This window comes from Orbicella faveolata, unplaced genomic scaffold (genome assembly GCF_042242905.1).
Source record: "Orbicella faveolata isolate gen_17 unplaced genomic scaffold, um_ofav_v1 contig_46, whole genome shotgun sequence".
Classification (NCBI taxonomy): domain Eukaryota; kingdom Metazoa; phylum Cnidaria; class Anthozoa; order Scleractinia; family Merulinidae; genus Orbicella; species Orbicella faveolata.
Genome location: NW_028301576.1, coordinates 24,975,085 through 24,991,229, shown reverse-complemented (window position 1 = coordinate 24,991,229; position 16,145 = coordinate 24,975,085). Strand labels below are relative to the sequence as shown.

Genomic DNA, 16,145 nt, shown 5'->3' with positions numbered 1-16,145 from the left:
AAGAAGGGATCTGACATTTGATCTCTTTTCCATCAATAATGATCCTTGTTTTAGGATACTTATCCCTAAATGACTGGGGCATTGCTTTATCTATTGCCTCTCTGTTTGGCCAGATGTTAAGGAAGCCAAATTTTAAGTACAAAAAATTGATCCTGGAAATACAAATCCTGTTTACTGTAGAAACATGTATCCTGAATCTGTGGGCTGAATCAAGTTCAAATAACCCAAGTCTCATTCTCACAAGCACCAGGAAAAATTCGTCCAGGGTACTAAGTTTTCAATGTGGGCCGGGTTTATTTCCCAAAAAGCCATCTGCATTAATTGATGATGAAAACTCTAGGTCCTCCTTCGCACTGTTAACATAAACAATGTTAGAACCATTCTCACCTGGGTTTAAAAACTTGTAGCAAGCCAGAAGGGTTTGGAAATTAGGAAATCCCGTGTAAAAATTGATATCAGAGTCTGAGTCTTTAAATCATGCTATGCCAAACTGGCTTTCAAGAAGTTTGTCGACATTCTTCAAAAGTTGTTTATTTTCGAGCTCAAGTAAATTGACTTGTTGTTCTAACTTTGCAATGTGCGTGCATAAATTGTCGATTTCATCCAGAGTGGAAGTATCGACGTCTGCTTCACTCACGCTACTGAAGGATGGCATTTCAGCCAATGAAGATGGAGGTTGTGACCGCTTATGTGGCGATTTCCTCTTAGGAGATGGTGCAGACCATTGAAAAATTGAGGGAACGGCATCATGTTTTAAAACTCGGCGACCTGCTAAGCCTTTCCGAAAATCAGTTGGCCTGAAATGCAACGAGCAGATCTTGGTTCGCTTCACGATCTGGAATGTTGTGGATACATCTCATTTAATCTTTACAAGCCAAGTCTATGAAATAAGACAATTGAAACAAAATTACCACAATTTATGTAACAGCAAGTGTATCAAATCAATAGAGATCGAAAAAATACCTTAAGCCTTTCTGGATCTGTTGTTGGAAGGCTGTGGTATGTGATCCTTTCTCCGTCCGGCCCTAATCGCTATCCACTCTTACAACACAGTGGCACACAACAGTTATCAGGCATGTTCTAACGCTGGAAAAAACTTAATGACACTTATTCAGCCCAAATTTTAGATATTGAAGAACGCGGTTTTCAAATTTAAAGCTTTAATACAGCCTCGAATGCAAAGAATTGAAAAATAACGCTTGTGTTTATATGCTGAACGTATTCTGTACGCCATGAGAACCCACAAGTCTTAGTTACCGAGAGATCGGTCATTTGAAATGACCGATTTAAATGCCCAGTAAATTTGAGGACAATAGAAAGTGTTGATGGAATGCGCATTACTAGTCTCCCGGGATAATGTTCTCTGTCACTCACACTTCATCGCTTCACAGTTTTCGCGAAATTTTACATCACCAACTATCGCGGCTAACACAGGCCACATCTGCAGGATACCAAACATGATGAGGCTATTTTTACACAAGATGACAATAATTACTTTAACCAGAACTATGAACTTTAATGTTTTTGCTGTGTATATCTTTATGATTACCTGACATGAGAGTTCAACGTAAACAGGACCTACAAATTACCAGCGATACGTATACTCAAAGTACGTAAAAGAGAAATCACTTATGAGCAGCATTTGTTAGTTGAGTAAAAATCTCCCCAACGGAAGGCCTTAGTGTGGGAGAAAACGCAGTTGCTTTGGAAATAATGTTTGAAAATAAACTACCGAAACCTCTGTTACGAACTGCTGTCTCTAGCATCTTTCCAAACGAATAGACATCACTTGCACAGCTTTGCTTGTGTCCTTTCTTGACTTCCAGTGCAATGTACTCGGCACCATAGCTCCGTTTATAACCCTTCTCTTTCTCTATTGGCCCGCTTTTTCCAAAATCGATAATAATCAGGCGAAATCCATCCTTTTTTGTTTCGAGTAAAACATTGTTGGATTTCAGGTCATTGTGAAGAAAGCCTTTGCCATGGATGTATTCTAGAGTACCACAAATATCTTTAAATGTTCCGATGGTTGATGTTTTATTGAGCAGTCTTCATTTTATTCCCTTGTGAAGGGTAAGGCTTTCCTCTCCACAGCCATGAAACTGGAGGACTAAACAGTATGGTTCCTGTTCGGTGCATATACCCAAAAGAAAAGGAAGCCCAGCATGATCACCGAGGCTATGCAATACATTAGCCTTGTGAAACACCTCAAGCTTACATCTTTCACCCTCTTTGAAAGTGTTATTCTGTCTTTTCATTTCCTTAACAACTGCTGTAATATTTCGATACCGTGCCAGGAAACACTGTCCAAATGTTCCACACCCAACTGGTTCTCGAGAAATTTTGACAATTAACGAGCGGGTTGATTTCGCGCACTGACTTGGAGGTACTGCTGGGTTGCTTTTCAAGTTGACGGCTTGTTGTGAATTTAACTGTCCGTGCGATGGTTTTGCTGAACATTTTAGGATTGTGTGCAGAAATGTCCGGCCTTTTGAGCTTTACAAGAGCAAGCATTTTCTGACCTCTGCTCAAACCCTGGCTTGCTTCATATGTTATAGTTTCTGGATGCTTTGTTTTCTCTATCGAGACTTGTTCCTGTGGACATCCCTTATAGCCAACAAAACCATTTTTTTTCTTTTTTACTGCGCTAGCTCCCTCAACTTCTAGCCATTCTGTGTTACACTTTAACTTCATATTTAGGAAATCCCCGCACTCCAGATCATCATTGCCGGTTCCGTCAATCTGGTTCTGCCGCACATCGGGCATGTCAATGACGGCTAATGTTCCTCTCTTTGCTTCGTGCTTTTTCCTTTTTCGCTCCTTCCGAACCCGTTTCTTCCATTCCCGCTTTTGTCTCTTCTTCTCCTCTTTCGAATGTTGATGAGACCGGTACCTCTCGTCTTTCGCTGAAAACTGCGGCTTTTCCGACATCACGTAAAACACTAACCCACAATAGCAACGCTATCACTTTGGTGCGTTGCGTAAGAGAAGACAATTAATTCTCACTGGGACACCCTTGGGATGCACAATTTGCCTTTTATATTTTTCTTCCCTCAGCAGCTACAATAGCCGACTGACAACAGTAAGTCTTTACAAGTATTGAAATTATTTTCATAGTATACATTTTTCGCTCATATTGGCGTTGCAACCTCTCTTGCTTTTAATGCTCCAAAGCCAGTTGGGTTAGGGTGGGGGAAATTTCACGGGTTCTACTTCCGGTGACAATGCCAATGAGAATAAAGGCCTTCACATTTGCAATTCACGATGTCCGGGGCGCAAGTGTATGACTAGGCTATTCATTCTTTAGTATCATAATGCCGAGCTACACGACCGAATGTGCGTGCTGCAAGAGAAGTTTCAAAACCTTGTATTCTTTGGCCAAACACATGCGAGAACGCCACCAAGGAGAATATCCCCTGAATCCAGCTTTTAAAGATGGTGATGGAAATGTCACGACATTACCAAGGCCACGAGGGAACCTTGACCCGAAATATCAAGAAGGTTATTGACTACAGATTGGCGGCTTGGTGGAAAGAATAAACTCTATGTTTCATCCTCGTTTACCAGGTGAATTAAAACATTTAAGCGTTCACTAAGTTGAAAACTATCATGCAATGTGCAATGCCTGGGTTCCCCACTTGCGAGTAATGGTCTGTTGTTGGTCATAATGCGTCAGTCAATTCCAACAGTGGCCATCCCCCCCGGGCTAACGCCCAGGCATTAGCATTTTTTTTTAAAAAAGGAGCAAATTCCCCGGGGTGGGGACATATAAGCTTACTAAATGCCCCAGGGTTGGGACGAAGAAAGAAGGTAAATGCCCCATCCCCGGGATCGTCGCCTTCTGACACCTCTGCAGTTTTTTATTAATCAGTGAATAAATCGTTCGACTGTTCAGTATTTGAATGCAACGGTAAGACTTCAAGGACAACAGTACGTGTTAGCTGATTACCTTTAAAAACATCTACAAGTTTCTCTAGTCACAGACGGACAAGCCATTGTTCGACAAATCCCGCGTCTTTCCCGATGACCTCATCCATGGCACTTCGAAAACACACGTGTCAAATGTCCGGGGGTCGTCCTGGGCACGCAAATGCCCAGCGCCAGGGCCGTGATAAGATTGCGAATGCCCCACCTCCGGGACTGACAATGTGAGCAAATGCCCTGCGGTTACCGGGGGAATGGGCACTGCTGGAATTGACTGATGCATAATAATATCGATTAAGTCACTGTAGAGTATTAAAAGTTCAAATCTTTTTCTCACTTCCTTCTAAAACTTATAAATCGCAATGGGGCAAATTCTACGATGCAACAAAGTAAGGAATGTTCGAGTCAAAAAATTTAGTTTTATAAGACTACAATAAATCATTGCTAGCAATTAATTTAAATTTTAAACAAGTTCTCCCACGTATGTATTGAAATGGCACCTGTGCTCCACAAAACATGTTTCTCACATAGTTTCTTCTCTCCAAGGGAGATGGATAAAAGTTGATAGCCATCAAGTGCCCAAAATATACTTTGAGTATTTCATAGGAAGACTCAACAATCAAGTAAACGCAGTTAGGGACGTGAGCCACAAGTCACAGCCCAGTTACAAAGGGACAACAAGAAGGATCTCATACAAGACCTATGATTTGGATCCATTTATTGAGGCACTGGAAGAAAGTAAAATCCACCTAAATACTGAAATTTTATTTGCTGGCAACAAACAGTGCGAGGCAAATTCTTCAGCGTCCCCACTTTCTGCTGAAGAAGAAATTTTGAGAGCAAAAGACAGAGCATATGCCCCGCTACAAAACAACAGAGCATCATCAAAGTCATCATTGGTAGTTGGATATGGGGAAGGTCGAGCAACACGGGAAATAGAAATTATTTGGTGGCCTGGACTGTACACTCATATCGAGCATGGCCAGTTGGTTATAAGAACGTTTCTTGAAAAGTGCGAGTTTTAGAGGTGACTTTTCTTTAGCTAAAACTCAATTTAGCAAACTTAAGGCAATTTCACAGTAAATAATGCCAATTACTAACTCTTGAAGTGAAAAATGTCTGAGGTTTACTACTGACATGTTTCAAATATTTAAACATCTTGAAGCACTCACTGAAATAATAATTATTACTTTCAGATAACGAGCCCTAAAGTTACTAATTTTTTTAGTCACTAACAATTGTACAAATGACCGTGGTTACAAGGATTGTCATTTCCTTTGTTCCTGTTAACCTGCATCTGTCATTCAATGGGTCTGTCTTCCTCTTACTCCAAACTTTCATGAGAAATAATTTCAAATAACTTCAATCTGGCAAATGAATTCAGTTTTGTCCTCTGTAAAGTATAATGGGAACAAGTAGTTAGCAACAGAAAAGTCTACAGTGGGGTTCTCTTTGCCAGTTATAATTTTCAAATATAATGAATATTTTATGTTGTCTAGTGAACTACCTGATCTTTACTTAAGACAATTAGTAGACCATATGTTTATTCTCAGTATTGGACTGGAACTAGCTTGCAATGGAGGCTGATGCAGGGGAATCTTTTCACCTCCATTGCAAGCTAGTTCCAGTCCAATACTGAGAATACAAATATCGTCTATTGATTAATTTAATTTAATATTAGGTGGATTGTTTACTAAACTTTTCCAATGGACAAATGCCATGTTAATGTTGATTGACATTGTTATAGTGAATTGGCAAAACAACTGACATTTACACAAAGCAAGTTGTTTCAGTGGTATGGAATCCAAATGTTGTGGGCACATAATTATGATATTATTATTAGTGAGCAGAATATGCCTTTTGATGTCATAATCTAAGAGTTGTTTGCTATTTCATAGTTTCATAGAGTAACTCAGATGATAATTTAGATACCATACAAGTTCACTCAGCACTTGAATCTAATTATTACCACTGATGACCATTATCTTAAAAGTTGCTTGTAATTTCAGAGTTTTAGAGAGTAACTTGAGTGATAATAAATATTCTGTTCAATAAGTCACAATTCCTGAAATAGATTATTCATTATTTTTACACATTACTGTTATGTCTTGTTTAGGCACCACTGTTGACAAGTATTTATTTGCAAGACATTAATAATAATTAATAATTATTGGCATTGATTAGTGTTAAAATGTATATTTGTAAACTCTACTCTGAAGCCTGCTTCCCACTTGTACACAAGAATAGGCACAAGGACATTCCCACTAAAAACTGCACAGTGTCCAGTTCTTACATCTTTGTTTGTGCTCATGGCACACAAGGTCCTTGACTAAATACCTTCTCACCAACATTATTTTGTAGAGTACACACAATGTTTCTGATGCTTGTACTGAGTGCACAAGCAGCAACAAGGTTTAAGGGAAGAGTTGCAGTACAAGTACCTCTAATCTCGCCACTGAAGGATAAGAGACATCAGCTCTTTCTGTAACTTGTCCATGTTTTCAAACTTCCAAAGAAATGATGGGTGACAGTTTCCACTAGATATTATATCTCTCACAGTCAGAATAACTCCAACACCACAGCTTCCGGAACCTACACCTGTTTTGGTCTGAGCTGGCATGTTGATACGTGGCAATGGAAGATTCAACTGGTTCCACTGTTCCTCATCAAAGCTGGCATCATCTGAAAGGGCTCTGAAACCACCCAGCATGTTCCTTATCACAGTGGAAATGTCTCTTGGTGGAGAAATCCTGAGACCATCATCAAAGTACACTGTTCTTCTTGAATACTCAAAGCAAAGCAATCCCCAGTGTTTGAGAGTTTCAAAATGAACTGGTGCCAAAATGCATTCCACATCTTGCACTTTACAGTGGCCAAAAAACCGATTTACCCTCTGACTGAAATACTGCACACCTTGCCTTGCCCACGTCTGACTATATGTTGGCAAGTAAACAACTTCAGTGGGCAAACACTCATGTAAAAGTTTTAAGCACACTGTATCTATGGTGAATCCATTGACATATCGTTTGCTTGCCAATGTGCTAAAATCATGGACATCAATAATAAAAGAGCCCTGCCTTAACATTTCATCATGGGGCCTAGAGTTTTCTAGAATGTCTTGGATTTTATTGATGACCGACAAGTTTTCCTTCTCTTGTGAAAGCCAGTTTCTTTCTTGTTGTAGCTTGACAGCATCTGATTGAAGGGTGCACATGTTTTGGAAAATTTTCATTGATGCCAATGTAAATGTACCAAGTTTACCAACCCTGACTAATGTTTCACTGCTGTCATCGCCATCATTCACTCTGCAATTGTTGACTGTCAGCATATCCATTGCATCCTTTACCATACTTTCAGCAGGACGCATGTTAACAAGATGCGGGTCAATGACTTCACTGCCACTTTCAACCAGCTGAACCTCTTTGGGTGATACAAAGACCACTTTTTGGAAGCTTCAAGGATGCTCGTTCACCACGAGTGAGATGGTTAATGCTGTCATATCTGAAGGTAGCTTGGAAATGTTTCTTTCCTTGCTTCATTTCAACAGTTTTACGTGTATAACCAGGATTATCATTTGGTTTGCAGTCAGAATTACTGACAGGGTTGCTGGAAGGTCTGGTGTCAGGAGTGCTGATTGGTTGGCAGTCAGGATTGCTGACAGGGTTGCTGGAAGGTCTGGTGTCAGGAGTGCTGATTGGTTGGCAGTCAGGATTGCTGACAGGGTTGCTGGAAGGTCTGGTGTCAGGAGTGCTGCTTGGTTTGCAGTCAGGATTGCTGACAGGGTTGCTGGAAGGTCTGCTGTCAGGAGTGCTACTTGGTTTGCAGTCAGGATTGCTGACAGGGTTGCTGGAAGGTCTGCTGTCGGGAGTGCTGCTTGGTTTGCAGTCAGGATTGCTGACAGGGTTGCTGGAAGGTCTGCTGTCAGGAGTGCTACTTGGTTTGCAGTCAGGATTGCTGACAGGGTTGCTGGAAGGTCTGCTGTCGGGAGTGCTGCTTGGTTTGCAGTCAGGATTGCTGACAGGGTTGCTGGAAGGTCTGGTGTCAGGAGTGCTGCTTGGTTTGCAGTCAGGATTGCTAACAGGGCTACAGGCATGATTGCTGACAGGGTTGCTGATTGGTTGGCAGTCAGGATTGCTGTCATCAAAATCATTTCCAGATTTACAAGCATGGTCGACACAAGGTTTTCTGTCACTATTAACACTAAAATAGTATGACTTTTCCCACTCGCCATGATCATACTTCATGAGTGGGAATTGACCTGGAACCAGGACACAGTGCTTTTTCTCTGTGTATTCATAATTACAGTAGTCTGGACCAAATAAATCAGACAGCAGTTGATCTATCCTTCCAATCCATGCTTGTTCTTCCCCTGACCAGGTCATCCTTTTGGGCCTCCATCCACATCCTCGATAGTAGAAGGGCTTTCCTAAAACAAAAAAAGCCATACAAGAGGCCTGTGAGGTGTGTCTGAATAATTGCATTTTTGTATTTCATATAACTATTATTTTATTCAACACTCTTCACTTTTCATCGGCAGAACATAAATCTTCACTTTCATGAACAAAAATTCCATGCAACAGGAAAATTTCGTTTTTGTGCAGGAATTTTCATTTCAAGTACTCGATGCTTCATCAGTATAAAGCAGCGTTCAATTTTAGACACACTATCTAGAGAGGGTAAGTGTAAAATGAAACCTGCAGAGGATGGTGTAAAATTGTTCAAGTATTCTAAAGAAGAGTTTGCCATGTGGCTGGACTTTGGCAATATCTGAAGCTCAGTCTGCCAGCAGCACTGTTGCAAATGACATATAACAGGGATAGTATCAAGATGTTACAAATTGGAGTGCTTTTTGTAATTTGTAACAAATTGGAAGCAAATTATATTCACCACAAAGGAACCAACAAAAGGTATAAATACCTGTAGCAATGCAGCCTTTAGCCTCTTTGAAAGCTAGTCTCATGTCGAGCAGCATCTCTGTATAGAGGTGTGTGAGGATTTGATCCACTGAAATAGATTATGTACATTTAAGACTTAATTAATACAACAATTTAGTTTGGGGAATTTTTTGGTTTATATCTTCTGGCAATTAATTATGCACAATTTACTCTATGAAGGTGAATCTCAACTGGCTTAAATCACCATCTACCTGATTTACTACCCTATTACCCTGCAGTTTAAGTTTACTAATGACAAAGATATTCCAGTCTATGACTGAATTCGACTCATTCTGATTCTAAATTATTAATATATTCTCTGATTTGTGGTTCTTAAGGTCAAAACAGTAATCACCAAGAAACATGCTAGATACAGGTGTATCTGTGAGTGCTGTTATCATCATGATGGAAAATATAGAAAAAACCAACAACACTTACAAGTATTTATTTTAGCCTCTTTTGAGTATCAAGTTTGGAACACCCCAGTACAAATTGAAATAAACTTACATGATGCAGTGTTGCCTGATGAATCATGTGACGTTGCTCTGGCATACAGCTGTCGCTGTAATTTGTGAGCCGCTTCAAATCCCTGGTTGGATAGGTGATGAAGAGAGTGATGCACTCTAAAAAGCATTGGAACATGTTCTACCGTTAGGTGGCCATAATCACCTGTTCCTAGACTGCTCCCAAACATCTCCAGGAGGAGGAAACCCCACTTTTCGCACTAGAAAAGATTGACATTTTCAAGTTAAAACTCATCATAACAATTTTTTTTTATTTGCATTATTTGTATTGACTGTCTTCCACCAACATGACACTGGTAATGCAAGTAACACATTTCTATGGGAAATATTGTACTAGTGTTCATGTACATGTATAAAGAATGTTAAACCAGTTTCAAACACAAATCATTACGACTCCAAACAAGCTGATGCCACACTAAAAGAAAGCTCTAAAGGATAATAAGTTCCATTAAAGTGCTCCAACCTTGACGTCAAAAATGTCGATCAAGTGTTCCTCATTTGCTTTAAATTCTCTGTCTCTCATTATTAGAGCAATTTCCTTCCAAAGGGAGCAAACCTAAGAAAGTCAAAAGTGACACATGATGGTTAATTGAAAGTCTGTTTGGTCAATGAATAGGCACATAACAACCCCTCTTTCTATCCGAGAATTAAGCAAGCCAAATCATTGCAAAATTCATAAATAAACAGTGTTGAAAAAGAATTAGAATTAAATTGGCGCACGTTGGATAGGAGATGGTGAGTAACCAACAAGGTGTGTAGCGCAAAGTTGGGTACAACCAGTCACACATCCAACAAGCATGAAAGTAAACCTCACCATTGTTAGAAATTCCTTCGTTAGTGTGCCAGCATAGCAACTCAGCTCCCGATTTTCCTCCTTCTGAGGTTTCCTTCCCTTTCTGGCCTTAACTGTCTGAATGGGTTGATAAAGAACTTTAAACTGACTTTCAATGTCCTCTTGTTTTTGCTTCCAGAAATCTATGCGATTCTGCAACTCCATACTGACATCTATACAGACACCAAAAATTAACCAAAAATCATTAACAATGTTGAAACCTTTTCAGCCAACCAATTAACATGCTGTAATCAACCACAGAAGTTTCTGTTAGGACCTGAAATAAAAGAATTAAAAGCTGTTGCCTCCATCAAGCTGACTTTGATAAGTTAAACAAACATCATATTATACCTGAATTTTGCAACTTGACCTCTTCTAGTCTTTTGCCAAAGTCACAGACAAAAATCCCACTTTTAAACATTTCCCTGTAGTACTACCAAGAAAACAAGACAATCTAAGCTTTTGCATTATATCCACTGACAAATTAAATTAATATACATGTAGCATGCACTATGAGTAGTTTTGTATTTTAGAGTGCAGGTAAAATACAAAATGAACACTTTTGTTTGCAAAATGCATACTCCATCTTGAGTTTGAAGCACTATTATTCTCCACAAGGAGACCTACAGATATACAGTATATCACAATTTAAGATCCAAAGAATCAAAGTTCAACATTAATTTTCATGGATCATTTATCCTGATGGGTTTAATCATACCAAGACTGACTGTTATGAAATACAATGAATGTACACTGTATGAGATGTCACAAGACAGCAAACATTTTGGATAGTCTGCTCAAAAACAGACAGTGGCAGTGCAGCATAATTACATTCGAAGAAGGAGAAGACATCCAAAATTAAATTTTGATAAGATTATTGAATTTTGGCTCATTGTGTGTGTTGGCAAAATGAATCGAGATTTTTTTGTCTGTAAGCGACACCAAAATAGCCGCCCCGAAGATTCTTTTGTGGTTTGTAGATTATGAGATGCAGAACTAGTACAACTGAAAACAAATACTATACATTCCAAGTCCAGAGAGAAGCAATACCTTTTGACGTGCTTCACAGAAAGAGATTTTATTGAGGATACACATTTTGGCTGCCTCTGGGTCTTGATAATGAACTGCTAGCTTTTCATTAGGCAGGGACACTTCAACTATCTTTTCCATTGCTGAGAGGATTTTACGTTCAGTGGAACCTTAAGAAATCAATTAAAAAATTGTAAGTGTACAGACTTAGTGCATGTGAAGTTGCCCCCCACCCCCATCATTTAGGGTGCATTCATTTGGCTGTACAATGATTTCTAAAATCTCTTATCGAAGGTTTTGGAATCATTGATGCTTAATCATCATGATCATCATGGCTAGCACAATTGAAAACAGAATGATATATAACAATTACCTGAAAACGAAGAAACAGAAACATTGTTTCTACCCAGAGCTGTTTGTTGTCCAGGTTTTAATTTCACAGTGATCCGATCTGAGTGGAAGTTCTCTGGACCAAATTTGGATAACTCCTCCTTACACTGTTTGAGAGAACCTATCTCATAAGCAAGTAAACCCACACTCTTTAATAGCTGCTCAGTGTTCCGCATTTCGCAGTGAAGAGCACAAAGGCACATCGAGGATAGTTCTTCATCAAGTATGCACAATAAGTCATCTCGCAAACCTTTAAATCTGAAAAGTACAATAACCAAGATCTTAACAGCATAGGGTATCATTTGGTTTTGACCAACTAATCAGTGCCAGTGGCATGATGTTTCACATCGAAACCTCTTGGTTATATGCCATATCATTATTTTGATGTGCTACCTTATACATGTAGTATGGACAATATCCAGACTTTCCTTCAATATTTGCCATGCTAAAATTCAACCAAGTGACTCACAGGAATTAAAAAAGATCTGCTGCTACATCAAAATAAACTTGTTGATTGCAACTGGACTAAACTGATAAAATCAAAACAATCATGTAGCCTTGCAACATTGAATACTACATACCCTCCAATGTTAGCTTTGGTTTGAAGGAGGTGCTCCAAACAAACCTCATGTCTCCCCAAATCACAATCACAGGCCTGAGGGAAAAAATATCACATAAAGAAAGTAAAATACCTCACCTTTGAATCTTTCATCATAAAAAAAAGATGTACCTAGGTATTTGAACACCAAGCTCATTTTCACATGTGCAATATCTTTGAGGAAAATATCAACAGATTAACCTCCAAGAAAAACCAAAGTTTATCTGAGTTCAAAATGATTTTCCAAGACACAGTGGAGGAAGGTAAAAACCAAAACTACATGTACTGTATACCTCTTGATATGGCATGTTGAGTAGCTTATCTATTAGTGCAGCTTATACACAACTGTTAATGGTACCACTGGCTGTAGTTTAATGTGTGCCCTTAGGGTTGTTACACTTACATTTTTTAAGCCAACGTAAGGTGGTAGCCTAAAAAACTTACCCTCAAAGCCAAACAGAAAATGCAAAACTCAATAGCAAGTCCATGTCCACCAAGAACAAAGTGCTCATCCCCAATCTTAGCCATTAGAAGTAGCAAACCTTTGTAATCAAGAGTTACTATACAAACATAAACAAAGAAAAGGACTGGAGTGAATTAGCAATTACAGCCTTAATTATACAAAAAAATTAATGTTCACTAGGTAAAAGATACCACAAAACCTGACTACGTCTACAGAGGGGTTTAATAATGCCATGGCACTCTAACTCACAGAATCACGGGCGTGCCACCTAGTGATCTGTTGCGCTTTTCAAATCACACTTAGGAGTTTTAGAGCACCATGGCAATATCAATACTAGACCTGGGTAAGATACCACAAAACCTGACTATGTCTACAGAGTGGTTTAATAATGCCATGGCACTCTAACTCACAGAATCACGGGCGTGCCACCTAGTGATCTGTTGCGCTTCTCAAATCACACTTAGGAGTTTTAGAGCACCATGGCAATATCAATACTAGACCTGGGTAAGATACCACAAAACCTGACTATGTCTACAGAGTGGTTTAATAATGCCATGGCACTCTAACTCACAGAATCACGTGCATGCCACCTAGTGATCTGTTGTTTTTCAAATCACACTTAGGAGTTTTAGAGCACCATGGCAATATCGACACTGGACCTGGGTACCACAAAACCTGACTACGTCTACAGAGTGGTTTAAAAATGCCATGGCACTCTAACTCGCAGAATCACGGGCATGCCACCTGGTGATCTGTTGCGCTTTTCAAATCATACTTAGGAGTTTTAGAGCACCATGTCAATATTAAACTAAACAAGCAAAACACCACAAACTTTTCAACCTTTGAATCTTATACGATAGTGCTTGCCATCTACATGGATACCATTTTTCTTCAGGTCATCTTCTGCTTGGTTTAGATTAACAAATAGCCTCTTAAGATCATCCCTTCAAAACAACAAGTGAAAATAAACATTACAATAATAAATTGCTGTAATTTTTGAAAACTAGAGGTTCAACCAAATTTGTATGGCTATATACCTAAATGATGTAATGAAATCAACAGGTTGACAGCAGCTATTTAGCACACTGGACAGAAAACAACAATACACCATAGCTTGTCCATAAACAATCCAAGTCAGTATTCAACTAACCTTTTTTCTTTACAGTTAGCTATCGCCAGTGGAAAAACTGACTTAGCACTTTGTGACGACCTATGCTGCGAATCCAGGGCAACAATACCAACTGACACTTGGTCTTTACCTACAAGCACAGCATTTCAAATGTGGAAAGATACATACACCATATTCCTTCACCTTAGTGAAAAGTAAAATAGCCATTGTCCCCTAATGGCTAGATGGTAATAACGAATTTGAGCACTTCTGTTGATCTTGAAAAAGTAAGAATACAACATAGTGTTTAATACAGCATAGTGCTTAAGGACAGTGTAGTGTTTAAGTGTAATGTATAGTGTTTAAGTGGTGCGTATTATCACTATTATCATTATTATTCTTATCATCATCATTCTTATTATCATTATGTTCAGAGTTACGACAACATTTTCATTCTTTTCTAATGCTAATAATGTTGCACTATCATTTATCATTTATCATTACATCATATTTGTTTTCCCACCGCATGGCCTGCTTTTTGTTATTGGAAAACATTAAATGGAAGCCACATTGATTGTGTGGTAAACAACCAGCTGTTATTAGGTGTGAGAACAGGGTAAACTGTTGCACCATCATTGTGCAATCGCCTGGTCCATTCCCAACCGGATTCCCAACCATAGAATACATTGACTTTCACATTATAACAATCATCACAATCAGCAGTTATTCCCCACTCACCAAAAATGTTGTTTGGCGATTTGTCAAAATTTTGTGGATCTCTTCTTGCTCCTGCGGCGATAGACAAGTCGTCCACCACAGTTTTTTAACTTTTTTGACATCTTTTCTGACTGCTTCAAAGGGAATAAAACATTTCAAATCTACTCGATAGAAAGAATTGCGGATGCAAACAAAGCGTACGACACCCTTCTGTGGAAATCTTCTGTGGAGCAAACAATTTTTAAATATTTGAGACGAGTTACAAACCATGCCATGGATTTTGACCATTTTGGTGCTAAACCAAAAAGAAGATTCCAACAGCGAACTGACTTTATGAAAATATTTACAGGAGGCCAATTCGTCGAGTAAACAAAGTTGTAAATTTCATTAATTTCAGCTTTTTGGACCTTCACCCACAGAGCCTATGAGATGGATGTAATAACAAGGAATAAACCAAGATAACTCAAATTTCTCTATTTTCTTTGTTACGTATTGATTTGCTTGTTAGTGAATGTGCTGCCGGCCATACTGTGTCTGATTTGTACAGTGAGTGGCTTCTGTGCAGAATAACCAACGACAAATGTAGACTACAGACCAGAAGACTTTCAAGGACCACTACCGACGGGAGTGTTCTAACGCTAACCAAAATGTTATTGAGGCTATTATTAACACCAGTCTGCAGTCTGCATTTCTCACACTGTCTCAATGGGTAGGTCTCAATAATTACACTACGAGACAAGCAGTCAATTTTTAGACCAATTTCCCAGATGGTGGGTACTCGTCACTGTGCATATTTTAAGTCATTGTGCACAAACTTCACCGCTATAATTTATCCATTTAATCAGAAGCCAAGACTTGTATTTAAAAATTTGTCTCCATTTTGAATGTCATACGTGAATTTCTCAGTAAAACAAAAATCACACTCCAACTACTGAGCTGAAAATGAACTGATACTGGTGACTGTCATCCAATAAATCACACAACTATTTTATAGCAAAATATGTTTAAATTTTTCATTTGAACTTATAAAACTAGTTTTGTACACAAAAGTACGAAAACTAACTGCACAGTTGTGACTTTCTTTTTGAGAATACTTCATTTAAGATGTGCCGTGGATTAGGCTCTTGCTTGCAAAACCAAATTTCAATTTGCTACATGTACCAACATTAACATGATTGGTCACTTTGTATACCAATCACAATTTTTTTGACATGTAATTTGGCATGTACTATAAAATATGTTTTTTTTTTAAATCTGGACATTTCTATTCTTCATAGAGAGAGAAGGATAACAGCAATAAAATAGTTACAGCATATAATGTCATCCAAATACTCTATTGAATATTGTTAATCATCAAGATCATGTTTTTTTGTCAACAGTAGCTTTTATATGGTTGTTAATCTGCTAATTACTGACTATAGATTTTATGTCCCTCAGAGTGATCTCAAAGTTTAAGGAGACAAATGTCTTGTGGAATCAGTTCAGTACTCATTAATTGTTGAAACACAATTAAGTTTGCAGATTAATGCAGAAGGTAATTCTCCTCAAAGAACTGTGATTCCAGTAGCATTGAATATCATCATACTTTGAACTATGGCTTCATCTTCACTTTGTTATTTGTCAAAT

At 38.6% G+C, this 16,145-nt stretch overlaps 1 protein-coding gene across 1 annotated transcript; it reads right to left on the bottom strand.

The window, feature by feature from the left end:
- Positions 1-2,803: 2,803 nt before the first annotated feature.
- LOC110046710 (uncharacterized) lies at positions 2,804-13,392 on the bottom strand. Its single transcript, XM_089278125.1, has 11 exons — positions 12,676-13,392; positions 12,215-12,288; positions 11,617-11,891; positions 11,265-11,413; positions 10,566-10,647; positions 10,197-10,387; positions 9,846-9,938; positions 9,366-9,582; positions 8,842-8,928; positions 6,366-8,350; positions 2,804-5,317 (listed from the first exon to the last, which is right to left on the bottom strand). The coding sequence occupies exons 1-10, from the start codon at positions 12,757-12,759 to the stop codon at positions 7,329-7,331; spliced, it is 2,274 nt and encodes a 757-aa protein (XP_089134251.1). The 5' UTR covers positions 12,760-13,392; the 3' UTR covers positions 2,804-5,317; positions 6,366-7,328.
- Positions 13,393-16,145: the final 2,753 nt, after the last annotated feature.